The sequence below is a fragment of the Papilio xuthus genome, unplaced genomic scaffold (genome assembly GCF_000836235.2).
Source record: "Papilio xuthus unplaced genomic scaffold, Pxut_1.1 DF827597.1, whole genome shotgun sequence".
NCBI lineage: Eukaryota > Metazoa > Arthropoda > Insecta > Lepidoptera > Papilionidae > Papilio > Papilio xuthus.
Window position 1 is genome coordinate 1,386,263 of NW_013531052.1, and position 27,304 is coordinate 1,413,566.

Consider the following 27,304-nt stretch of genomic DNA (forward strand, 5'->3'; position numbering starts at 1 on the left):
CAATGCCAGTTTTAAAGCGATGTTAAAAAAGCGCCCGCATGAATGAGGACTAAAAGATGTTGCAGTATTTAGTAATTATGTACAATAATTGTTGTGTAGTTATTATTATTATGTGTAAATATTATTCTAATAATTATTTTATTTTGTAACAAATATAGAAATAATTGGAATATTATGAGCAGAAGCAGCTATTTTTTCGAGGTTCATTAGCTACTTATATTTATGTATAGCTTCCAATGAAGTTTTTGTTTTGTTATTTTCTTATAATATCTTTTAATTTTTTTTCTCTATCGTATCTGCTTGTCTATTTTATTGCGAATAATAATATTCGATTCCATATATTATTTTTTACAATTGAACAGTGAGATAACATCGAATGTATGACATTTTTTGCTATAATTTTTTGTAAAATTATATTTTTGTGATAATTTGTCACGTATGTAAACTGACATATTATATAAATAAAATTGACATTGTCAATTAAGGATATAACCCTGAGAAATGTAAATGTGATCTAACCATTTCGTATACACAATAAAATTATATTGTTGATTTTAAATTGTTTTTCTTAATCTATATACATTACACTATCGTTAGTTCTGAAATTTTTTGTTAACCAAAGGAGAAGGATAACAAAAAGAGAAAGTTTCCTCTTCCGATCTATCCCCATCGCCTCTCAAGTCCATTTATGAACAACACTTGGGTGTTGGAAGACTATTTTGGGGCTTTGGAAAGTTTTCATATGACGCAAATCTCATGTTATCTTGCACGTGTTGTACGACGTACAAAATGAATGATAATTTCCAGCTCTTCAGACCACTATGATCTTATATATAAAATTCTCGTGTCACAATTTTCGTTCCCATACTCCTCCGAAACGGCTTGACCGATTCTCATGAAATTTTGTGAGCATATTGAGTAGGCCTGAGAATCGGCCAACATCTAAATGTAATCCCCTAAATGTTAAGGGTAGTCGACCCCTAATTTTTATTTTTTAGACAAACACGCGGACGAAGTTGCGGGCGACAGCTAGTAAATCTATAAATTAAATGTATTCGAATCGAAATAACATATATAATAGCTCTTCAGTACAACAGCAATGGGCTTTATATCATAAAACAGATGGAATAAATATTGTGTTGCTATATCTTGGAAGTTAAAACTTAATTAGATTTATTGGTCTGCTTATAAGCTTTAACATTACTAAGCTACGCAATTTACTCCATAGAGATTTTTGTCGAAAGATTCTTTAGACTCCGAAATCAATACAAGCGAATGCAAACCGTATTGTTTAAGAAATAAAGGTCAATGTATGTGTAGGAGATGGTATAAGGGTGGATCGATGGATGCAGGAGCTTTCACGTTGTGTGTGCCCTCTGGTGACTCGCGGCGGCTTTTGTCAGTGCGCGGGGTTCGCCGACGTTGTTCGGTTGTGTGTCAAATCAAACCTCACGGTCTTCCGCAGCCTCCGATATAGAGAGCGAGGTAATGTATCTTGTTATCATTATTATATTTAAAAAAGGAAATCCCATAGATATTACTGCTGTCTGTTTTAACGATGTTTTTGTTTGTAAATTATTTTTGTGTCAGACCTCTGTTTGAGTGGTGATAAAGCACTAAAATTATCTTGTCAAATGATATTACCATTATTTAACAACAAAGTCATAGAAGCTTGTTTGTGTAATAAGATTACGATATGAAGGTATTTTGATATTGATCCATCGACCGTTAAATATTTCTCGAATGTAGAAATTGTCTTTCATTATGCTTCTTATTGTATACGTTACATTTTCTAATAAGAAACTCTTTTGTTTTTTTCTATTTTTTTTTATATTGTCCCTTAAATGTAGTAAACAAAAGAAATTATTTTATCATACCTATTCTTTTCACTCATTATATGGAGTTTAAAATAAGAGTTAAATCAAATCAATAATTACTTTTAAAAATAAATAATTTAAAGTTATAACGACAATAATAAATATACTAGTTTTGTTGTTCTTCGTGATTTTCCATATGCAATGTTGTTTATCAAGGCCTATTTTCTTTGTATATGTCGTCCAGTGGCTTGGCATCTAAAGCTTGCAGTTGAGGTCGTGTTCTTGACTGCACAGGGCACACTAGAATGCAGTTCAGTTTCAAGGTGACCGCGCTACTCCAGTGACGCACCAATCGAGCTCGCTTCCTGTAAACTAGACTACAATAACATTTATACATCTCTAGTCTGGTCTAGGATCTAGATATTACTGTTATAACAAATTAAAAGAGTATATTTAACAAAAAAAAAGTAGTATCAGTAGGAGAATTTTTATACAATTAATTGCCAAATAATAAGGACGACTTACAATTACGAAGTGATAACTTGAATACAAAAAACATACTTAATCACTCGCTATCATATATTTCAAATGAAATGCTACTATGGTAAAAAGTGCATTGAACTAAATCAAGTAGGTATCATATCTTGACTGTGTACCTATATATGTTTTTAGACCAAAAAACTAAACTTTATTCCAAGGTAACCAAGTTTAAGTTACGTTACGTCACTTAAATTATATTCAAGTATTACGATTGGAAAAAACATATTTATTTAGATCTATGTTATGTGTTCTTATGATGTATTAAATTAGTAATTCATTTTTATTTACATTACAAACTCGTCTGTGTCAATTAACTGGCGATTCATAAAGCCGTTTAATTCATTTAAAATAAACTATTATTTTGTTCCAAGTTTATACCAAATATGCGCACTACCTAAGCACATTACGAATCAAATAAATAACATCTCGAAAAACAAACAAATAAACATAAGGCCGCTGTCAGCTGAAGATTAACGACGCGGCTCCTAGCGTACTTCTGGCGAACTGTTTGACTTTCAGAAAGCTAGTTTCAAATCAAAGGTCTGAATGGAATTTAATTCATGTCCGTGTGTTTTGCCCTTCATCCCACACACTGTCAGATTACATTCCTTCAATGGCATAGTCTGTTAAAAATTACAATTAAAAAACAAATAGTCTGTTAAGAAATTTTGTTAAGATTTAATAGTTTTTATCTCAAAATAATTATCACCATCTCGAAGGCAACGCATCTACGATTCCTCTGGTCTTGCAGAATTGACATATGGGCGTCGATATACACCTCGGTGTTCGTTTGCCCCCTTCTCTTTAAAAAAAAATATCGACTAAGGAATGTAAAACTTCATGCATTTTGAGTCATTCGGTTGATTCAAAACGCAACATGTCTCGAATGGAATCTGGAATAACGGAACTCGTGTATTCCTTTAGTATCTTGAATCTTGTCTTGCCTTGTCGAACTAAGTCGATTATGAGTCACCTGTATTTTTGCTTAATGTCATCTGCATTTTTGATTTTAATTTTTAGAATGTACATAAAAAAAAGAATTATATGAAACAAAATTTGTAAACAACAAAATATTCTAATTCAAGCAAAGGTCCCTACTCAATTGTTACTTGTGTTCGAATTCTGTTTTATTTATTTGGATCTTTTATAAACCTCTTCCATTACAATTGTTGTTAATTAAATTTAATTTCCGTTGCAATTCTCTGGCAGACCTAACGCTATTCGCTTTGAAACTTTAAACTACTTTCGTTCAAAAGTTCGTCAATTTAACTTGTGAAAAAAGTTTCATTTATTCATTGTAATATTTCTTGTCTGTCACTGTATTTCGCCATGTCATACTTTATTATGTTTATAATCAAGTTAAACTATTTTAGCTATGCCCATTTTACTATAAATAACGATACCTAAGGAAACCCTTTGAGACTTTTCTTTGAAATAACCTCAAAAGTTCTACTTAACCTAAAACAATATTTAAATATATACATAGACTATGTGTCACCCGCGACGCTGTTCGCGAATGTTTAAAAAAATCGCATTTAGTAGCCACAAAGGTTTTTTCAGATTATGTTCTACATTTATGCCAAATTCCAGAGCGATCCATGCAGCCGTTACGGAGATACCTTGTGACAAACATCCAGCCAACCACCAACTGAACATGCGCATTTATAATATTAGTAAGTTTAAAAAACGTTGTCGCATTATTAATATAATGCTGTGGATCTGTGGTTGACATACCTTAATCAGTATGTCAACAAATTTCAATAAAATTAAATTTATTTACGTTGACCGTTAGAAGCGTCATACTGTCACTACATAGCACACCATAAGGCGGGTATGTAGTTGAACAGGAAGCGAACTCGCGCAGGTGGTTAATTTGAGCGCAACGTGATTAGATACCTTTATGAGTATAGTAACTTGTATTTATTATAAGAAATAAATTACAAATTCCAACGTGACAAAAACGCTAACCTCGTAATTAGGAATTCGTCTATATTGACAACGTAACAGCGTAAGAAAGAAAATCTTGTATTGCAAATATAACACGATAACTCTTCATGTTGATTATATACCTTCGATCTCGAAGCGATTGCACGGCAAAGTATGTCTATGTATACGATCATGGTACATAATGGTAACTCACTGACTTTCAATGACATACCGTAGACTTCTTATGAAGATTACTATGTCCATTTAAAGTATGAAGCCGAAAGTTGTCCTAAGGAATTCACATACGTTATTTGTAATATAAAAATTCATTATATCTTTAACTAGCTGTCGCCCGCGACTCCGTCCGCGTGGATATATAAAAAAACTTTATTAGTGTAGTCCACCCATCCATCCATCCACATCACATCCATCTAAACATTCGCATTTATAATATTAAAGGCATAAATTCGAAAAAATGAATAAACAGTATCCTATGTCCGTCTCCGGACTCTAAGCTACCTCCTCGCTAATTTTCAGCCATGTCGGTAAAGCCGTTATTGAGTTATAAAATAGTGTAACTAACACCACTTTCTTTTATATATAGATAGAAGATATAAAATTTAATCGCAAAATGTGTTGGTAAGCGCATAACTCAACGCCTGGACCAATTTGGCCAATTCTTTTTTTTTAAATGTTCATTGAAGTTCAAAGATGGTTTTTACAGCGAGAAAAATTCGAATATTGCTGGGAGCTAATTAAGATTTTTTCATTCCACGCGGACGGAGTCGCGAGTGATAGCTAGTTTATTGTAAGTAAAAGATAATAAATAAATCTATAATATGTATTATCACTTTCATATACTTATAAGCACAAAGTGTTTTTTCTATGAGATACGAACTTAAATAGGCTACAAAAGAAGCTTGTCCGATCATCTGGAAGATACTTTATAACACGCTACTGGACACCCGCTTCAAGGTCGGACGTGACACAAATAGATATCACCATATAAGTTCTCACTTTTATATCATCTTTTATGTATTTTTTATTAGTTATCGCATGAAAGTAATTGGAGAAATTAAAATAAGACTTTAAATTTCAACATTTATTTACTTCCGACGGGAATCTGTCAGATGGGTCATGTGAAATACAAGTTCGTGAATTTTTGTACATTCTCGAACAACTTCGAAATATATGTCTTAATTTTATAAAGATGCTAATTGGCATTAACACCATTATAAACACGATAACACAAACAAATTATAAAAGAACAAATAAAATAGTTCTCCAATTTCCTGATTCATGCTTTAACATTTAAAAATAATACATAAGTAATTTCAAAACCTCTTTTTTGAATTCTATAATATAAGCTGTAGTATCAATTAAAAAATAAAGTTATTTTTTTGGTCATGTAATGTCTGACAGCACAAATCGTCAATGTTAATCGTGGTTGTACCACCATTCAAACTTTAGACGACAAATAAATTAACACTTTAATATTTTTACAAAATCTTTAAAAATGTACAAAACCAAGGGTTAGTCGTTACAATGATAGTTCCAAGTACACAAGCAATTGACAATACTGATGATTGCATAGATTTATAATCTCTAGATGGAGTGTTTCATACAAGTTTGTCTTATACATAACCGAAAGTCGATATTCTAATTATCTTTTTATATTGTAAATGATATACGGAGGGAATTTACCTATACAAAAAGCCTCCAGCGGCTTTTTTTCACCTCACTTTTATACTCCGGATTAGGTATTTATCGCTTACATATTTATGGTTGACTAGTGGATAAGATTTTTTTAAATAAATATCTAATATGAAAGTAAAAGCAATTTTAAAGACCATTCTAGAATTAACTTGAACATTACTTTATAGTTTCCAAAAATAATGTGGTAATCTTATCATAAATTAAATTTATTGTTTGCTGCGAGCAATCAATAATTTGTTAATAACACTAAAGTATCATTACGAGTAAATTACACAGAGATATTATATATCGGGACCACACAATTACGCCAATAATAAATTAGTACTTTTAAATTTAATATTTCCTTATTTTGTTTCATACTGAACACATTTTAATATCGACTTAAGTATTAATTTAAAGAACAAATCCTTTAAGTTTATAAATAAACTAATTTAATAAACTAAGATAGAATGACATCACAGAAACTGAGCTTACGAGCTAATTTCGCGACGAATCAGCTGTCCGTACTATAATTGAATGTAACTTGATCCTTGTTAAATGAAAGCAGTGGACGCCCGCTCTTGGTCTGTCTTTGTTAGCGTACTTCAGACAATGGCTGCAGCGAACAAAGGAGTCTAAATATCATCAGTTAGTTAATGTTATAAAGCGCCTCACTCCTCTTTGTTACACCATCGCTAATAGCTTGGATAATGCACTACAGTGTTATAATGATGTCTTTATTACGGTGTTACCTTCTATCAAAGATATAATCCATCTCTATAGACAGTGGCATTGTTCAAAAATGTGTGGGCGAAAAATGCGTACAATGAAATTATAATCAAAGAGTAGTTGTAGACAGAACAAAGACTGTACTTTCTATTTTACATTCACTTGCGATATATCATTTTTTATTTCCTCGGCCTTGATTTTCTTAATGAAAATGACTTTGCTTGGTAAACTAATTAATTAATTAAATACAATATAAACGAAGGACATTAGAACAATATTCAATGTAAAGAATGCTATCAGCATTTCATTTTTTTTAAATTAAACATAACCTCAAATCGAGGTGAAGACCAGCCCCCGTATCACCTGTGGCCCTGAAATAAAAAATATACTTTGTAGTCTGATCACATTAAAATTAACATTTTTATCATTCTAAACACGTTAGAATTATACCAAAATATAAACATTTTTTTGTTTATTATTTTTTTCAAATTCAATTGTAAAATTTGTGCCAAAGATATTGTAAATTCGGCCTATATGTTAATATGCGTATAATATTTGCTTTAACTTTGGATCATAATATTATAATTTAAACTTGGGAAATAAATATGTACATATAAGTTTTTATAATGCCTATAAAATAAAATATTGCAAATAAAAGGATTGCCAACCCCTGACGCTGGCTCCGTATGATGCGAGGTCGACCGCACGATTTACATAAAACACCCTCTCAGTTGGGCTCCAATTATTTTTGTGGAATTTAATTATAAATACGGTTGTTTCACATTAAAAGTTGATGTTATTTATGTTTTATAAATGAACAAAAAAATGTTTATCAAGAGTAAATCTTCTCGAAATATATAACATTACAGTATTTAAATCTGAGCTGTAGCTGCTAAGGATGCAGGGCAAAAGGGCGACTGTTCTGCGCCCTAAACAGAATAATTCACCAGGGAGGATACCCGTAACAAACCGAGCTCGGCTGTAAACTCCAAGGCGGCAGCCCCGCCAACAGCGTAGGGCACAGTAGGCTAATCACCTGCTTGCCTGAACTTTATAGATTCAAGAAACGAAAACGACAGTATTTAAATCACAATTTTAAAAACTTTTTTTTCGTAGTCTGGCATGTTAGTACAGTGACTATCGCACAATGTAATCTGTTCATATCTAGGCTATATTTACTGGTCGGCGATGCGTGTGTCAAAACATATGACAGTCGCTGCAGTTAGCAATGAACCGTTCAGATTAGTCACCGAGACTAAAGTAAAAACATTATTCAAACGCATAAAAACATTTACGCGTATGAAAATCATCTAAGTATTACCAGGTTAGTGGATCCTAAACATTTATAGATGAAAGACACAACAATTTATATTAAAAAGGACAAAGTTCAATAAAAAAGTAAAGTTTAAGTACTAAAGTTTACAATGAATCATAGAATATTTCTCTAACTTTTCTTTTGAATGTGTAATGACAAAACAAATAACGATACAGTCTAATATTTCTTGTAAGGACTACTTTAGAAATCGCTGTTCTAATTACTAGTTAGATTTATTTTTCTTTTTTTGTTTAAAAATGATCAAGTGATGCAACGAACAAGGGGATCTTTGTATTAACCGGAAGTTAATCATTTATAGTGCATGACGTAAATCAGTTCCCTCTTACGAGGCGGAAGTAAGTACAAGTACCACTTAACCTCCCCTCCAACCCCATACTATGGTAACACTATAAAACAGTATACATATATTTTACTACATTTAACAGTCTCAGAAACAGTTAAAAGTTAACTTTGTCCTGACTATACGATTGCAAAATTTCACTATGTCTGAATCGTTATGGTGTGAAAGTATTATAAACAAAACCTTAGCATTGTTTAATATTATAGTTTTTATTTAACTAATAATTAATACGTAAACATTATGTTACAATAGAGTTTGCTTTTTTATTGTCACATTATAATAGTAAAAATGTTTAACTGTTCTACAATGTTTTTCCGGAACAGAATGCTGGCAACACCATAATAAAACTGTCAACAAGAGGCTAGGCTAGGAACGTAAAACATTTAATCTAGTAAAGATTTTTCTTGCTATAATAACTATGATATCTTTTTATAAGCAAAGATTTTCTGTTTATTTATAATATATGATTGAATTTAAAAACATTATACAATTATTTTTTCCTTGCTTATTAATAAGTATTTTTCACATTTCGCTTAATTGAAAAAGCAATGTTTTTTTACAGTCTATTGAATTAGACATTTTAATAGTATCAATGATTCCAAAGTCACGTTTTAAAAGATAAAAAAAAGCGTGTAATGTAATTTCGCGCTTGTAGCGTTTTCCTTTTGTACAAATTAAATGGTTAGGGGAATAAACAGGTTCGAAAATGACCGTGGCGAGGTCAGAATGCGCAATGAAGCGAGCTCCCGAGCCCACTGGCTCATTACAGTCGACCCACACGCTTCAGTAAATACCTCATCCCTAATGCTTTTATACAAACATTTTATCTTTTCCTCTGGACAAAAATATATTTAGAACAAAGTTATATTGAACGATAAACCCGAATCTGAACTGAATGACTAAGTTATTGATTACGAGAGAATGGCGTGTCTGATGAATTAACAAATTTCCTAACTGTTTAAAAAATGAAAATAAGAAGGACCTGGATAAATAGACCGATATTATCGTGATCATATCAAGAGATCAAAGGGTCTTAAGGTAAGTATTGTTGTACCTAGCGAGCCTAAATAAATTGGGAACATTGTAGAGAGATTGTGAATATCTTATGTTTTTCTCTAATTTAGAATCAGATCTACCCCTTGTGGTCAAGGTATTATTTTTTTCATTTGTTTTAATTACTATCAAACGTTAGGCAATTCTCGCCTGGTCGACCTTCGCTATGGAATGTGAACTATGAATAAATTAAATTTATTACATGTTTTTGTTTAACTGTTAATAGATTGATATGCATATTAACTTTACATTGAATATTTTGGTTTATTTAAAATAAAAAGAATTTATCACAATCCGGCAAACATTTAATAAACTATCGTAGAAAAAATCACAACAGTAATTACACAATACAAATAAAATTCCGAGAGCAATCCATAGTCAAGACTACATTTTATTATTATTGTTAAGTTTCAGCAAAGTTCAGAAATATGCTTTTGCAAATTCAAATACTTATCATAGAAATATCCTTCGTCTTTCTTTTAAAATTCTTAGATATAGAGAGCTTTTTGTTTGTGTATCAGTTCGTTTATTGAGGATAGCTATACTCAGCGTTTCTTGTTTCCACTGCGTACCAATGTCTCAGTAGTTTGAAACTGACACCAGACGTTTTATGAGATAATGCTCATATAATGTACTTAATACAATTGTGTTGAACGTTGGACTTTGGAATAGTACAAATTTTAAAACTAAGACGTAAATAAAAGAGAGCATAAATTTCCTTAAAATTTCTAGTTTTAATTCTTCTTAATAAAAGCTATAGGTTAGTTACATCAGCTGTTTATAATTTGACTTTTTAGTTTACGATGTCACATTATAATACAATATTAATCTCGTGGCGTGGTCTATTAACATCGTCACTAATTAGGACGTGAGATACAAAAAAATTACAACATATTACAAATTTGGTTCTCGAGATTAGTACGTCCGAACAAATTACGCATAACTGTATTTTTTATGTTATAATATGAATAATCTAATAAATATTGTCAACAACTTGTGGTTACTAAATTAATATTTCAGTTATTTATCATAACATGGTATGTATAAATACATAGAAATGTAAATTGGTCATTATCTACGCAGAGAAGACAATTTTCATAAATGTAAATTGCTTGTACATCGTTATTTCCGCGTGGGGGCGCTGTCGAGACTGTGACGTCAGAGAGAGGGTCGCCCTCACAACCCTCCCAGTACATCTCTTTGTAAATACCCCAAGCTGTTACTTCAATGTAAAATTTATTAAAGCAAACATTTACATATTTTAAGGAAATATTTTATACAAACTTATATTTAAAAGACGTAATATTTATTCGTTCTTAATATGTTTACTCTGTTAATATGTTAAACTTTCTTTAGGATTCCAAATTTTTTTTTAAAGATGACGTCTTACTTCTTACTAGTATTATAAATGCCAATGTTTAGATAGCTGAATGGATCGATGTTTTTTTGAAGGTATCTCCAGACCGGCTGAACGGATCTCGATGAAATTTGAGATACATTCAGAACATAGTCTGGGAGAACAGATAGGCTACTTAATACGTTTTTTATTATCCTCGCGGACGGAGTCGTGGGCGACAGCTAATAGACTATATTTTTCGCCGGATACAATCAGCTAATGAAGAATCAATACATATTGTCTTGTTTTGATGCCACATAAGTTACATAAGTCACAATATTTCCTTTATTACGTATTATATTTATTTTGAGATCTTTATCATTCAACTCAAACTTGCCTTATTTTTTTCCTACAAGATCAACAAAGGCGATAGTGGCAAGAACCTTTGAATACATGATAAACATAATGTTTTATTTACATTACATCCTCGTTCTATTTATAATGATGGTCAAATGTTCGTCTTTAATTATAAATTCTATCTATAGACATGTCTATAATTTTAAGTCAATACTATGGATATAATTATTACTTACCCTTTGCTTTACAAGTAAATAATAATTCAAGCTTCTGAACTCTTCATCCATTCATTGACCCTAATCCTTTCATTTACTTTAAATCGTTTGAACTTTGAGTAAACGCAGTTAGGGGACATTTTATCATCAATTTTATATGGACTGCACGTCCGTACAACTATGAACAGAACCCCTTAATCGGTTGTTTGAAATCGCAATTAATAAGAAGTTGTAAGTATTTATAAAAATATAAGACGCTGCTCCTGAAAATAAAATTTTTGGAAAGTTTCTTTTTAGTATTTTATCTAATCCAGCAATTTCGATTATCCCTAATCTTCGTAAACGCAGTACAACTTTTATCATAAGATCCAAAAGTGCCTAATTACCTCTAAAAAAACTTTTACAAACGCAGGCTACGTCTCGGAACGTAATTATAAAGTTTCGTAGAGCTTTTTGTAAAGCTTTCATGTTCTCGTATAAGCGGCGATCGCATTAATTTTCAACGCCGAGAAATGTAAAGCGAGGATCCTTCAGAGAAGCCAACGCTCCTCAATTACATCGCTTTCAAGTCTTTTCACCTACACTATTTTAAAAAATGAGAATTTATTTTTAATTGACATAGTCTATTTGTTATTTACCTCTTAAATAGCAACTTGTTCAAAATTTAATTTTACATTTGAATGAAAACAAAAATATTTACATTTTATTTTTTTTACAGTAGAAGGTAACACTAAGAAGTGTATATAACTACATATTAATGAAGTTTTTTTGGACAAATTTATTATTGAAATAAATTTCTTTCATTGAAATTATTATTAAAATAAATTCGCTTTTCTCCAGTTAAAATTTATTCCATTAACACCTGGTTTTGGACACCAAAATCACGGTATAAAACATATTGTCATCCTTCACATTATCTTTGGCAACAAAAACAGAGATAATAATATGTCTTATACAGAGATTTTTGTCTCAGAAGCCAACGATAAATCACTGAGCAATATTCCTAATCTATGGATAAAGTATTTCATATTCTATACATATTTTACAGATTAAAACATAGGGTAATTTATTTCATGAATAAATAAGAAAAAGATATTTTCAATGATAAAATAAAGTAATTATGATTAATGTTTGAGACGCGACGCCGACCACTTGATGAGATAAGCGCTAAGAAACTCATCAAACTGTAATTTTCTAGTATCTTCTTTAACCCAATTTACAATATTAAAATTAATAATAATAAAAGCAAAGATAAAAAATCCAGACTCTTGTGTCTTAAAGTTTAAATAATTTACATTGAAGCCAACTCCAGTGTAAATATCTTATTAGACCTCGAGAAATTAGGGTTGTCAAACTGTCTAACTTACTTAACATAATATCTCGTTAATAAACGGTAAAAAAATATATTTTCTCTGATAATTTTTTTGACAACTATAACAGATTATAAGCAAACGTGTGGATATGTAATATTAAGAAAGACCGGATAAGATGGTGGTGGTGTGTCGTAGATGTATGTAATTTAGTTAGCTATCGGGCAATTTGCCAGCCCGTGTAGGGTTTGTGCTCACTCGTCCTTCGTCGTCAATGTCATATCAAGGTCACAGGACGATAACCTTATTAAGTATTCATCTTGTACAGCTCTAACTAAATTGCCCTTGTGATCATATTGCTTTCTCTAGATTAATTTTGCACGATATACTTAAACGATAGTACAGCAGAAAACAAAACAAAATATATATTATTTATATATATTCATAATTAACACATAAATTAATCTATTTGTATGTATGGATTTGTGTTCATACAAATCTTACTAATAATATAAATACGAATGTTTAGATGGATGGATGGATGTTTGGTTGAAGGCTTCGTAACGACTCAACGGATATTGCTGAAATTGTCCATAAATGTAGAACATAGTCTAAAAGAGCACATTAGCTACTTATTAAGTCTTTATTTAATTCCGAGCGGACGGAGTCGCGGGCGACAGCTAGTCTATCTACATAGGGTGATGAATCCGAACAAATGTGGTGTCGTTAATATTTTGTAAAACTTTGATCAGGTGTAGTGCTTACACCTGTATAATAGAGAGAGGCCATTGCGATGACGTACAAACTTCATAACAGTTGCATCTCGCCTCCGCAATCGCGATTGAGCAATCGTACGGATACAACTTGCAACATTATGGCAGGAAACTGTTTGCTGAATGAATTAATAACATACACTTATAAGGTGTATTTTAAATATTTTCTTTATTTATGCATTAACTAGCTGTCGGTCCCGACTCTGTCCCCGCTGAATTAAAAAAAACAAACTTAGTTGGTAATCTATATGTTCTTCCAGGCTATCTATCATCTACATCTGTGCTAAATTTCATCGAAGTTCATGTAGCCGTTCTGGAGATACCTTCAAACAAACACATGTCCATCCATCACTCTATCCATCCAAACATTCGCATTTATAATATTAAGTAAGACGTAAGATTATAGCAACAACTTATAGTATAGTATAGTCAGCTAAGAAAAATAAAACTGTTTTCTTGCAACCTGGTCGTAAAATGTACTTTAACTTTAATTTGTTCCTAATAGGATGTCAGACGAAATAGCACGTCTAGACGAAGTATTATTGTGATATCGTTAGTTTAAAACTTTAAAACGTATTGAACTGATCAATAATGAGTTTTCTAAGTAATTGCAGATATACGAAACTTTTTGGGGCTGTCCGTTAAAGTTAAAGTATATTATATAATAATTATTTTAGCACATATATAATTATATGTAAGTCCCTCTATACTTTATCATACGTAGCTCGTCTACATGCGTATATAGTATTCATGTCAATATCATAGATAAATCTGAAAGAAGATATTTTTTTAATTTAACAATTACATAACTTACCTTTAAGGTATATTTAGTTCTTAAATAAGAGTTATTGATACTCTAATAATGTTGTATGCAATGCTAATGATTTGCATACACAATGGTTATACAAACTACATATTTAGTTATTGAATATTTCTTTAGCAAATATTTGTTTGTTAACACAGCTTGACCCACTTTCGTGTTAGGTCAACATCAGTTTTCTAGGTTACCAACGATGCTTGTGACAATAGTTTTGAAGAGGGAAGTTTTATCTCTGTTTCAAGTTTTTTAGACAACAACGACCCAGCTAATTATAATTTCCGTTTTTACCAATATTTTATTGTGGAACAAATGACATGTTCTATTAACATCTAGTTACCAAATTACTTTTAATATACGTTTCTTTCACTAAACCCATTTGTTGTAATTTAATTAATGATAGTTTAATTTGTTCAATGAAGTCATCGGTCATTTAAAAATGAAAAGTTTATAATCTGTTTTAATTAAAAGGTGAGTACTAAATTAGTGTTCTTTTGTTGCAGTGCGGAGCCGTCGATTGGGTCTGCGTACGGACTGGATTCTAGGGCTCGGCTCGGTTCATTCACACGAGGGCCGGCGCGACGGAGAGACGGCCGCGTATGTGCGCGCTGTCATGACTGACACACTTCTGTCCGCACCAGCCGCTACGCATCCGAAGAGCGATAACCGAGCGAACAGCGTGCCAAGTTTCGTTTTCATCTTCGCAACGGCTGCGTGAGTTATCGCACGTGTTCGCCGGTAATGCAAACGCGCCCCGCCAACGAACAACACTAAAGTTCCAAAATCAAATTTGACGTTCTCTGTCTGTATGACAGCTGACGCGCGAATGTAAATAAATAGTTGAGCACGTAAACATTTTGTGAAAAATTGAAAAGTTGAGTGTTCAAAAGAAAGTGTAGATAAAACAGTGGAAAATGACGTCCCGCTCGAAGGAAAAAGTCGCTGCCGCTTTTCGGAAACTGTTCCGATCACCGGAGAAGCTCGATAACGACGGTGCTGGGCCAAGCGGCTCGCCCGCAAGGCGGGGACTCCTGCGTCGACACAGGTATTCAGAATGTCTAAAAAAATAAGCTCTTAAGTGATGAAAGGTCAGGATGACTTGATAGAAGTGTCTTCTTACCAAGTCTTTTGTCTAATATTCTTTCGCTTTTTTCTTTAAACGATTAATTCCAACAAACACAATGATAATTATGCAGTGACAGGGGTAATATTAATATTGTTAACATCACAACCTGTTACAATAATCGCGTAACATCACCTCTTCAATAACTCTGTACACATAACATTTATTAAAGCAAATAATTAAACTCGATTATATTATCTAAACGGTTTCGTTACTCAGACTATTGGGTGAAATTATTACAATTATTTCATACATACTTCTGTCCTAAAAATATTCTCGTATCGTAAAATTTTACTTCAAATAGGTATAGCATGTTTTAATGTACAGATCATAAAACGATAAGGTTTTCTTTCCAAATCCACTATACTATTTTTGTCTACCCCTTAGGGTTCTGGATGTGAGTACTTATTAAATTATTTAATAAAAATTATTGTTTACAAATTGTCTGATAGATTGGATTTCGTTTATGAACTAGGTAACCTAAAATCCAAATCAAATAAATCGACAAGTGCTTTAAGGTCAAGTGAGGTCAGGCGTTAAGTTACCTCTGACATCAGTTATGTATAAAGGCATCGACCATGAAGACAGAACATAACCTTACATAAATAATTAATTTAACTTGACCTTGCATTAAGTTGCATTCAAATATTATCACACGACGTTCATGAATAATTTAAGCTTACGCTGAGAATTATTTCAAACTTTGTTTTTTTTAATAGAAGATTGTATGTTTTTTTGGTTTTATTTCAAACTATCTAAATTGTGAATTTTTTTTCAACATAAATATTCAAATGTCCTGTTCTTACAAAATAAACAAACAAATCAAGTCGCATTCCATTCATTAGTTTCCTTTAAATAAGATATCTTTATTAACTAGCTCTCGGCTGCGACTCTGTCCACACGGAATTTAAAAAATTCTACATATGCCTAATTTCAGCGGTCTTTGACATACCTTCAAACATCCATCCATCCATCTAAACAATATTAGTAAGATTTTATTACGAAAGATTCTCGTAGTTTGTATTGTACTTTTCGCCCAATGATATGTATATAATAAAAATGTATGTTTGTAGAAATAGTAGTCATAAACGAAAACATCGGACTAAGAGAAAATTACTATCGATATGGTTATCGCGTCTGAGAAAGCATATGTTGCGAATATCAAACTTGCGTGCAGTTGAAATATATGTTAATATGATAACGATGAGAGCTATAGATATTTACCTATTTTCCACTTATTTGCAATCTATTAATTCTTACAGATGTCTATAGGCAGTATTCGCTACTTCGCTATTTTAGCGAAGTCTTCCGTCGTTCGTTTACCACCTTATATATAAAAAAACAATTACTATTCGTTAGTCTCGCTAAAACTCGAGAAAGGCTGAACGGATTTATCTTATCTTGGTCTTGAAATATTCGTGAAGGTCTAGGGAAGGTTTAAAAGGTGATAAAAATTCGAATAATTACCGGGAACTAATTAAGTTTTTTTTCATTCCACGTGGACGGAGTCGCTGGCGACAGCTAGCACCTTATATAAATACAAATGTGAATCCAGAAGATAGCTACAATAATTATAACTTAACAAGATTGCTCGGAATGTGAAAGAGAGTTCTCGGAATACGTGGGAAATGAAAGTCCTGAATATCCGCCTATGGCCTTGAAAGTGTCTAACTTTAGTGTCTAACTCATCGCTAACATTACGACAACAATACATAAATTCAATAAATAAATGAGTAATTATTTTTATTTCCTTTTACAAATCGAAACTCAGACGTCCATTGGGTTAAGGACACATTTAATCGATTTCAAAAAGAAGGAGGTTCTCAATTCGTCCCTTTGTTTGTTTTACCACTTTGTACTCGTACATAGCGACGTCAATTTAACTTATGAGGAGTCAATTCATACAGCCAAATCAATCTTAATCAACAAGTTTTATATAATCATAACTTGTTTTATGAAAACATTTCGGCACTACTTACGGTTACAAAACAGATTAAGTAACTCGGAACGTGACCAATTACGTTGTTTGTTATTCATTGTTTTTGACGAATTGGTGTGTAAGTGCGAATTTTCAATGAAGTTTCGAATCAATGTAGAATGGTGTTTTGACCCCGCGCACAAAGACATTGTTTACTCTGAGCGGCGTGTGACAGCGCAGGCGCAAGCCGATAGTACGAAGTGACCGGTGAATAGGGCTGTAACTTGCAACCTTTACGGATTTTACCCGAGGTCTCCGAATTTTCTATCTGTATATTTATGCTACGGGTTAGCATTCTGTATGTATTTCTTCCGTTGACTGCTAAAATCAAGGGTTTCAATCAAGGCGAAGATTTTTTTTCCTACAACCTGGAGTTTATTCAGTACGTTTATTCAAAGTTGGCAGCCCTACTAGCAAAGTCACGAATCACAGCGGCCGAGACGTCTGCACCGACAATATGACACACTTCGATAACTATATCTACATATACATATGTCAAAGTTATACAGAAGCGGTTAATGTTTTGATTTGCCCGCAGCGACTCCGTCCATCTTATAGTTCTACATCTGCGTTTATCATACCGGACTAACCGTGGCTTTCTGAGACCAAATTCTCCGTATAAAACGTACTATCTCTGTTTTGTCAATCAATGTTATCAATACACGGTAAGTCAAATATAATTTAAGATTATGTAACTTGGACTCTCGGTTTGAATTCTTCTAAATATATTTGATTCCATCTACAATTATAATGAAACCAATTTTCTTGAACATCTTTGAATTAAGGCAAATAATAGTAAATAATAATGTTTTTGTAGTCCTGTTAATATTATTATTCTTACAAACGTTTTGTTATGTTATTCTCCAGCCATTGTATTAGCCAAAATGACAAAGAGCGTATTTATATAATAAAAAATTTGGACGCTATATCTCATCTTGGTCTTGTACTTCATAAATCAAAATATAAGATATTAATTTATATCAATATGGTTTCATTTCTCACATGGTAGATGGCTATTTTTAATTTTAAATAATATATAATTGTGTATTTCAATATTGAAAACTTATTACAACTTTACGTAATCAAGGGAACAATGAACCTTGCGAATAGGTGAAAGTCATGTAATCAATGTGTCAAAAGATTTATGAACAATATTGTCGCATTATATCCGTTGGCACGTCAGGCCAAAAAATACTCAAGTTCTCGACATGTCCTTCAAATGTCCATACCATTCACGGCAAATTTGAGATAGATTGAAATTATTTATGAAGTGTCAGTGCTCTTGACGTGTTATACTGCACATTGTATTTTTAATTTTTTTTTTTCAGTCATAAAACTTATCAATTGGCGCCTTATCTAATGCAATTACTTTGTGTTGAGATTTCTTATCGATAATGAAGTATTGCAAAGCGAAATGAACTATAAAAGTTTATTGATCTCCATTCTCTATTGTACTACGCAACTCTACTCACATTGAGTCATTCAATTCGATAAAACAATTGTACAAAAATAGAAAGATCAATCTCGTATTATTGATTGTATATGTGTTAGTCTGCTTTTTGTTATTGTCATATTTTTATGGCAAATAAAAAACAAATAGTGATTCACGTTCGTCTATGGTTTGTACGGAATGGCGATAACGGGATATAACACACTATGTCATCCCCTTCCAAACTCAAAGTTAAAAAAATACATTTTAACAAAATTCGCAGGATTCTTTTCCATTTTCTTAAATCGATCAACATATTTTACTATTTTAAAAGTTTTTAATTGTTCAGATACTTCTGGTTAGAACATTATACATAATAGCGAATATTAACAAGAATAATTGTGTTTATTATTCTCTTATAGCAGCTATAAATAATCATCGCTGTGGCGCAGTCAACAGACATACAAAACGTGCGGTCTGTACTGATAGTGAGGTCGCGACAAGCCGGCTGCTCCGCACGTGGACATACACGGACGAACAGCAACAATCATATATTTATAAATCGTATACTGGCTATCGCCCGCTACTTTGTCCGTGCAGAAAAAAAACTAAATTAGTAGCCTATGTTTTCTTCTACATGTACGCCAAATTTAAGTGAGATCCATCCAGCTGTTTTTGAGATACCTTCCAACAAACAAACATCACATTTATAATATTAGCAAGATTTACTCTATTGACATCCCAAAACCCTTCATATACCTGACATTGGAGGCAATGTTTCGACCGGTATTCAACGCATGTATTATCCAAATATGCTCCGATACATCTAAGCTGTGATTTGAAATGCCAAAGGATTTAGAGAGCGGCACATATCGTAGGGCGGTCGGTGTCAATTAATTAAAATTTAAATTTACGGTTACTAATTATTGGGTGGAAAAAGATTTTTGAATTCAATCTGCAACATACGAAATGTTTCATTATTATTTAGTCATAGCATGGATGCAAACTATTATATCTCGTGTGAATTGAGTCAGAACAATACGCAACATCTGGTTCATAGTACAAGGTGCTATTTATTATTAAACCGTTGAATGCATTTTAGATACGGACGCGGCTTAGTGCTCTCAATTCTTTTATTCGACCGGTCAGACCGTAGACGTTCCCTCTGATAGATAAATTGGATATATCCTCATTGATTAGTGGAAGGAAGAGGTATTGTAACGCCTTACTCACAAAACGAATAATTGTTCTGTCATTGTTACTGTTACATAATTTCATTTTAAAATATAACAAATGAGGGTCAACGATAGATTGTTTTAAGTCTTTTCGATGGAATCTTCTTGACTTACCATACCGTACCATAGAACTGCATTTTTGTTTTTCTTTTTCTCTTTTACCTACTTTCCCAATCCCAATATTTTTAGGTGATATTGCCTGAAAATGTTATAAAATAAATGATAAAAATATATAATATGTGAATTGTTCTAAAAAAAATGTTTGTCTTAATCGTATATGAAATAAGTCGATGGCAGTTGATGTGGAAAAAATAAGGGCAATGATCCGTCAAGCATTTGTTGCGTTAACGCCTTGATTTCTTTGTTCTAAACAAAATAGGAATGGCATACTTATATCTATTGTATATGCGCAATGTTTTCTTGGTATGAAATAAGAGCGCATATCCCCGACATATAATCCTTTGTAATTGTATGAAGCTACTGCGTACATCTTTTGTCCTTCCAATGTGTCTTGTTATGTAATAAATATCTAGAAAGGACTGACTCACTGATTATAAGAAGCTAAAAGTAAACGCGAGTGATATCTACTTTTTTTTTAGTAATTTACAGATGTCATTCATTTAAATGATACAAATAATTTTTTTTTATGTGCTTTTAAGCATTTTCACTAATATTCAAACAGCGAATTCTTCATGGTTCGAAGCAAAAAAAGATCGTTTTTTACCGAAAGTAAATCTACCACTTATGTAACGATTTTTATACTAGGATTATCTCCAACGCCTGCAACTTTGTAACTGACTAATGATTTAATAATTACCCCATTTAACTTTAATTGAAGTGTAACTTCTTTTGAAAAGAAATTAAGGTCATGCTTGAATAATTATAGAAGGGAATCATTATCGTAAACTCCGAAGGTTTTGACGTCAGCCTTTTTTGCGTATTAAAGCTGACGAAATCATCTACTACGTAAACGTTGTTATAGAACTTGGTATGTTACTTTCATGTCACGTTAACTCAGCAAAGGTCACGCCATGATTGGATGCAAATTATATTGAATGTATTCCTAAGCGAGATGCCACATGTGCATCGCCACACCGCCGCCAAAAATGGCGAATGATATGCTGCAAATAGATATAAAACATCGCATCTTTAGGGACATGTTATGTTTTTTTTTGAAGAGAAGGGGGAAACGAGCAGTGAGAACACCGAGGTGTTCATCGCCCATGGAGACTTGAAATACCAGAGGAAGCGCAGATGCGTTGCCCATGGTGATATACTCGCTTCTTGGTGTTATGTCTCGTTTCACAAATCTTATCATTTTAATTTCAACTACTTTCGCTATTCAACAATGCAAGCGGTGCGGTGCTGCACGTGTTGCATATCACTTAGTCATAGTCTCTCGGCTGTTACTCACCTGACAGTCTCGTATCTGACGCGTCACCCCTCGACAATTAGCCGTTATGTCACCTACATCCTTGGCCATACCACTTCCAATATTGCACTCCTTTCTTATATTTCAAACAACGGTAAACAATGGACTGTAGAAATTTCCAGTCTCTCCCTTTGTTCTGAGCTTTTAACAATAGTCGATGTAGATAGCTTTGTCATAGATATTTAGTAATATCTGTAGATGAATATGTCTTTCATCTACCGATAAACTTAATCTTAAAATAAGTCTGACAATCTATAACTTGTTGTACAAAGCTCTGACCAAATTAATTTCTGATGGAAAACGGTCGCTCGCGACTCCTAAACATTCGCATTTATAATATTAGTAAGTATAGTAAGATATAAGTGGTGTAGATCATGGAAAGTTTTCGAGAATTCAACATTATTTTTATGACTGTTAATATTATATCTAACAAGAAAGCGCAACAAGGTTGGTCAGATAGTAGAGTTGAATTTCCTTCACGGAAATCATACATTTTTATAGGTATAAGTTTATAGCAAGCAGCAACAGGTTGATTGGACGTAAGTAACGTTTACATTTGCTATATACGTAATCTATTACGTCAAGTTTCAATGGAAAAAATGCATGCGTATGTTGATACATTGTAACTCAGACTCAGAACGATTCTCACCACCTTCAATACAATACTAACTGATGTAATGATATAACTACTTTTTTTTTTTAATCTGTGGGAAGTATTAAGTAATTAACACCGGCCATGAACAAGCTCGATAATTTGCGAGTGGTAGAAAATAAATATTCTTTGCTAAAAAAAAACAATAGAATGGTGATCTCAAGAGGCAATTACTAGCAGATGTAAATCTTTACTTTCCACGGAGTCACCCGTCCTACAGGTTATGTTACTCAACAGAATATGATTCACTATAAATAAAAAATATACTATGAAATTCAACCTGATGCCAGTAAAAGTATGAACGATGATATCCACTTCCCTTGAGGATGTTGTGACTTATGATGACGGTTTTAAATGACGAGAAAGGAGTATGCGAATGATATGCGTAACGGATAGATGAAAATTTACACAGAAACAAAAACAAGTTACAATGTTACATAAATAAAACAAGCAAAAATAATATTGGAAGATTTTACGAGTATGTTTCAGTATCTTTTTATAATTTTTTTTTTTCATTTAAAACAGTACGTAAATATTGTTCCGTAAATAAAAAAAAAATACAAAACCTGAAAATACTATTTCAACTCTCAAAAGCTCTTCTAACATTTAGTAAATTGTCTACTTTACTTCTCTATCAGTGCTCGAGACGATTTGGTTAGCAATAAAATAAATCCAATATATTTTTAAACGTATTTCAGATTCAAATCTTTACGTTTAACGAACACGTATCATATAAATTGCTATATTATCTTCGTCTTCTGCAAATACATGTAGAGATAGCTCTATATAATAGTATCATAAAAGCTCACAGACACGAATCCCAGTCATTTTGTAATGCGTAGACACGGCGCAGCGTGGTACGAAGGTTACGCAAATAACAAAGAAACTAACGTTTAAATATTAAAACTTGGCGTGTGTGAAACGACTACGATCTGATTTAATCGCACTATTCCGTTTTTCTGGGAACGTATTTTATTATTTTTATATTAAACTACTAAGATCTATAATGATTTCACTTGAACAACGACCACGCTAATTTTTTAGTAGTAATGTAAAAAATCTGCAGTATTGTAATGGTGACTTGTCCGCATATGACCGCAATAAAGGTCTTTCTTGTCTAGTGTTATCTTCTTTGATACATCCCAAGGGATAGTTAAGGTATAGTTACTTCGTGAGACGCAAAATATTTACGACGGGTTGCTTAAACGTGATATACGAATTAGAGACCAAATACAATGTTTCAAAAGATATTTTATCTTGGAAAGTGAAGGGGATTTGTTTTAACAATAATATTTACATGTGTAAGCTGTGTGCATCATAATATAATATTGTAAAATGTTGATCGATTGTCCGAATGTTAATATTTATCATAATATGAAATAATATTATGACTCCAGCAACTCAACCGATAAAAAGTTGTAATCAAAATTACTTTTGTTTTATCATTTTTATTGATGTAAAGACACGTTTTCGTTGTGTTATTCGCAGACCCCAACGGGCACACATTTTTTTTTACGTTTTATAAGCAACGTATAAAACGTATTTGTTTTGTTTTTTTGTATCAATAAAACAAAACAATGACTAACATAAACGTGATAGCTTAAATACGCAGACCCACGTGAATGGTCTACGATGCGGCGCGCATGCTAAATAACTTGCCATTTATACAAGTAGGTAACCTTATAAGTAATTTAAAATTTCAAAAATTACCTTATGTTGCTTAATCTTTAACGGTGAAATCACTTTATGCTAATTAAAAAATATATATCACTTAAAACACATAGAACTAACTTAATATATTTACAGAATAAACACCAAAACACATTTCAATCAAAGAAAAATTATCTATAATCTCTGTCGATAGAGCAATTTCCTTTTCTCCCTCCACTGTTACTATGCCTTGTATCACTAAGTTACGTTTACTTCACTAGGGTATTAATAATGATAAAAAAAATCCACAGAGACGGCGTTAGCCCTGCAGAGGCGGCTGCAAGCCTGCCCTCGAGTCCCGGCGCTACATCACTCGTAAAGAAGAAGGGCAGCGCGGCAGCAGGCGAGGTGCGGGAGCGCGCCGCTGCTGTTCGCACGCGAAGACTCATGAAGGAGCTCAAGGAGATACAGCGTCTGCAGGAGAACAGGCCTGATCCCGCCTTCACGGTACAACACCACTCTTCACCTCTCTATTCCTAGCTTGAATCACATTTAGTGGTGGAGTCTACTTTGCTAGTTTATTAGAATTAAAATATAGCGTAAAAACGCTTAGTTTTTATATAAAAGGTAAATATATAGTGTAATGTAAATATGTAACGGAAGAAGTTAACCAAATCAATTTATGTGATATATAATGTGTGAATCTGAACATATTTTTAGAGAAGTTAAACGCTTTTCTATTTTTAATATGGATGTTTTGTAAACGGTCATTCATCGGGTTAGTCGACCTACTTTCTAAACATATATAAAGTAGAATAGAGATATTATTTTCAGTAATTATCGCCACTAAAAAGTAAGTCAGGGTGTCGTGCTGTTGACCTTGTTTCCGGGTCTTTAAATTTAAGGAAACATTATTATTTCTGGTGTCACATTGATACATATGTGGAGATATGTGGAGAATAATACAAACATAATTAAATAAAATAAATACTTGTAATTAATCCTGCAGTTTTCAAAATAAAAAAGAAACGTTGTTTTTAGTGAACTTCTCGTAGCGTATTTGTTATCATGACATAAGTCAAGCAACTTTTGCTCGTGGTCATGGACTATAGTTGTGGTTGTTTGTGATAGTTATTATAAATAACTTACTCATTTTAAATACCAATAAGATTTATAATTTAGTTGATTAGTTGGTTATTCCAATATGGTTTCAGGTGGAATTAGTGAATGACAATCTATTCGAGTGGCACGTGCGCCTGCACCAGATCGACCCGGAGAGCGAGCTAGCGGGGGACCTGCGCGAACTCCACATACCTAACATCCTGCTGCACCTCATCTTCCCAGAAAACTTCCCCTTCGCGCCGCCCTTTATGAGGGTCATCGAACCAAGGATAGAAAAGGGTTTTGTTATGGAAGGTCAGTGTGGACATAATTATTGTTAACAAGAAGTAAAAAATGTATACAGATAAATTTACATTACCATATTAAAAACGAATGTAATAACATAGATTGATCCTTCTAATTCAGATAAAATTTATTCTACAGTTTATTAATTCATCTCCTTGTTTTTGTAACAGGCGGTGCTATATGTATGGAACTGCTAACACCTCGCGGTTGGGCCTCCGCGTATACTGTAGAGGCAGTAGTGATGCAGTTTGCCGCCTCCGTGGTAAAGGGTCAGGGACGAGTGGCGCGCGCGCCGCCCCGTCACTCTCGGGAGTTCTCCCGCCGCCGCGCGGAAGAAGCCTTCCGCTCCCTCGTCAAAACACACGACAAGTACGGCTGGGTCACACCCGCTCTCTCCGATGGTTGAACCATCGTCAAACGCCAATGTATACACATTGTTGGCAAAGTCAACTCCCAAATACTCTAACTCCGAAGGTAGTGTATGTGTTGTGAATATGTGCATGTGCCATCCTCAAATATAGTTTTAAAGTTTTAAGAATAGATTATAATGTAAAGCTTTCGGATTTTGTTAAACGTTTCACAATAACAAATAGTAGTCGTTGTAATCTGACATTCCTGATAAAATCACTTCCCTTAATACGAAATATTTATGTGTCTGATGTTTTCATACTTATTTGGCTTCTTTGTGAAACAACTATTATTGTATTGTAAAACAAAATTGACGTGATTCAGGTTTTAAGAAATATTAAATATCTGTGAAAATGTGTGTGTATGTGCACATAGATTTTTGAAATGTACTTATAGTTTAGTGGAACGAACATCGTGGATGTTGTATGCAATAGGTTATTGTTACAATTTATTAATGTAGTAAGTGATATCTACATTATTTTAATATATTCTACATTTATTTCTTATCGAATGTGTACTTTAGCATAGTGTATGTAAATTAGGTCTTGCATATTTTAGTATTAAAGCAACTTTGTGAAAGTATTCTGTGCCAAACATGCTCATTTCTCTAGGCATTTTTACCATTCTCTATGTTTACTTTTATCGCAATTTTTTTTAAGTTTTGTTTATTTTTTTTGCAAGCTTGCTCCTTGAGGTGTAGTCCAATATCTTTTTTATAATTTTTTTTTTCAAACTCAATTTTTAAAAGGAAAATATTTCCGTCCCAAAGTCATTTAAACCATTTTAATATGTACATACATATGTATAACATAGTGTTTTATGACAATGTTTTGCATAAAAATGTCATAATTAGAAATGCAATTGTGTAGTTTCTTTTTTTATTATTTGTATTTAAATTCATTGAAACTGGCGCTTGTTTTAGACATGTGCATAGTTAATTTTAATTTTTTACGATTCCAAGAGTATAAAAATGCTCAATTTATTAGATAATTTTAAAAGGCTTGTGGCAACATTTAAATATAAAATAATCGATATTTAATATAAGTAATTTAGGGACTCGATGTTGTTGATTTGTTTGGTAAACCAAAGATGTTTATTTTTATGTAATTTCTGAATTCAGTGCAAAATGTGTATTTATACCTGAATTTAATGTACAATGTTATTGACGTAATAAATTACCTGCTCAAAAATTACCTTTCATTCATTTATTCAACAGTTGCAGATGTACCTAAAATGACTATGAAAATCGATATATCTATACTATTACAATTAATAAAACTGGAATATCTGTATGTAATGCGGAAATAAACGAATATATTTGCATTACTTATAAGGAAAAAAAACTTTTTTGTCTGTCTGTCTACAAATCCTAGTTTATTCCGGAAAATCAACGAAATGTCTGCACTGATGAATAACGGGACTTGAACTAGAAAGTAGGTGATCCAGAAGTACCTTTATTTTTTATTCCTAGCTGACGAGTCCCAGGTGATCGATAGTTAAAAATAAATTTCTGTATAGACCATGTGTGACAAAATGGGAATTTAAAATTTGATATGAGACAGACAATATGTAACAAGTTTATGGTATATTGGACTACATACAAACTATCTACTGTAATTCAATTTTTGGAAAGAGAACGCCCAAACACCCTACCAACATTTCAAACATCCAGCAGTTTGGGTATGCACAAGGGATAAACATACAACCAATAATTTTATTTATATAGATAGACCAACAAAAGCTGAA

General features: G+C 32.5%; 1 protein-coding gene across 1 annotated transcript; it reads left to right on the forward strand.

The window, feature by feature from the left end:
• Nucleotides 1–1,385: 1,385 nt before the first annotated feature.
• Nucleotides 1,386–26,257, forward strand: LOC106118391 (ubiquitin-conjugating enzyme E2Q-like protein CG4502). The gene is made up of 5 exons (XM_013313053.1): nt 1,386–1,485; nt 14,748–15,289; nt 24,055–24,250; nt 24,958–25,159; nt 25,321–26,257. Exons 2-5 carry the CDS (start codon nt 15,159–15,161, stop codon nt 25,554–25,556), a joined length of 765 nt encoding a protein of 254 aa, XP_013168507.1. The 5' UTR covers nt 1,386–1,485; nt 14,748–15,158; the 3' UTR covers nt 25,557–26,257.
• The last annotated feature ends 1,047 nt before the right edge of the window (nt 26,258–27,304 follow it).

Coding starts and splice junctions, on each gene's coding strand:
- LOC106118391 (XM_013313053.1), top strand. CDS start 15,159: ATGACGTCCCGCTCGAAGGAAAAAGTCGCTGCCGCTTTTCGGAAACTG. Junction 24,251..24,957: donor GGCCTGATCCCGCCTTCACG/GTACAACACCAC, acceptor ATATGGTTTCAG/GTGGAATTAGTGAATGACAA. Junction 25,160..25,320: donor AAAGGGTTTTGTTATGGAAG/GTCAGTGTGGAC, acceptor TTTTTGTAACAG/GCGGTGCTATATGTATGGAA.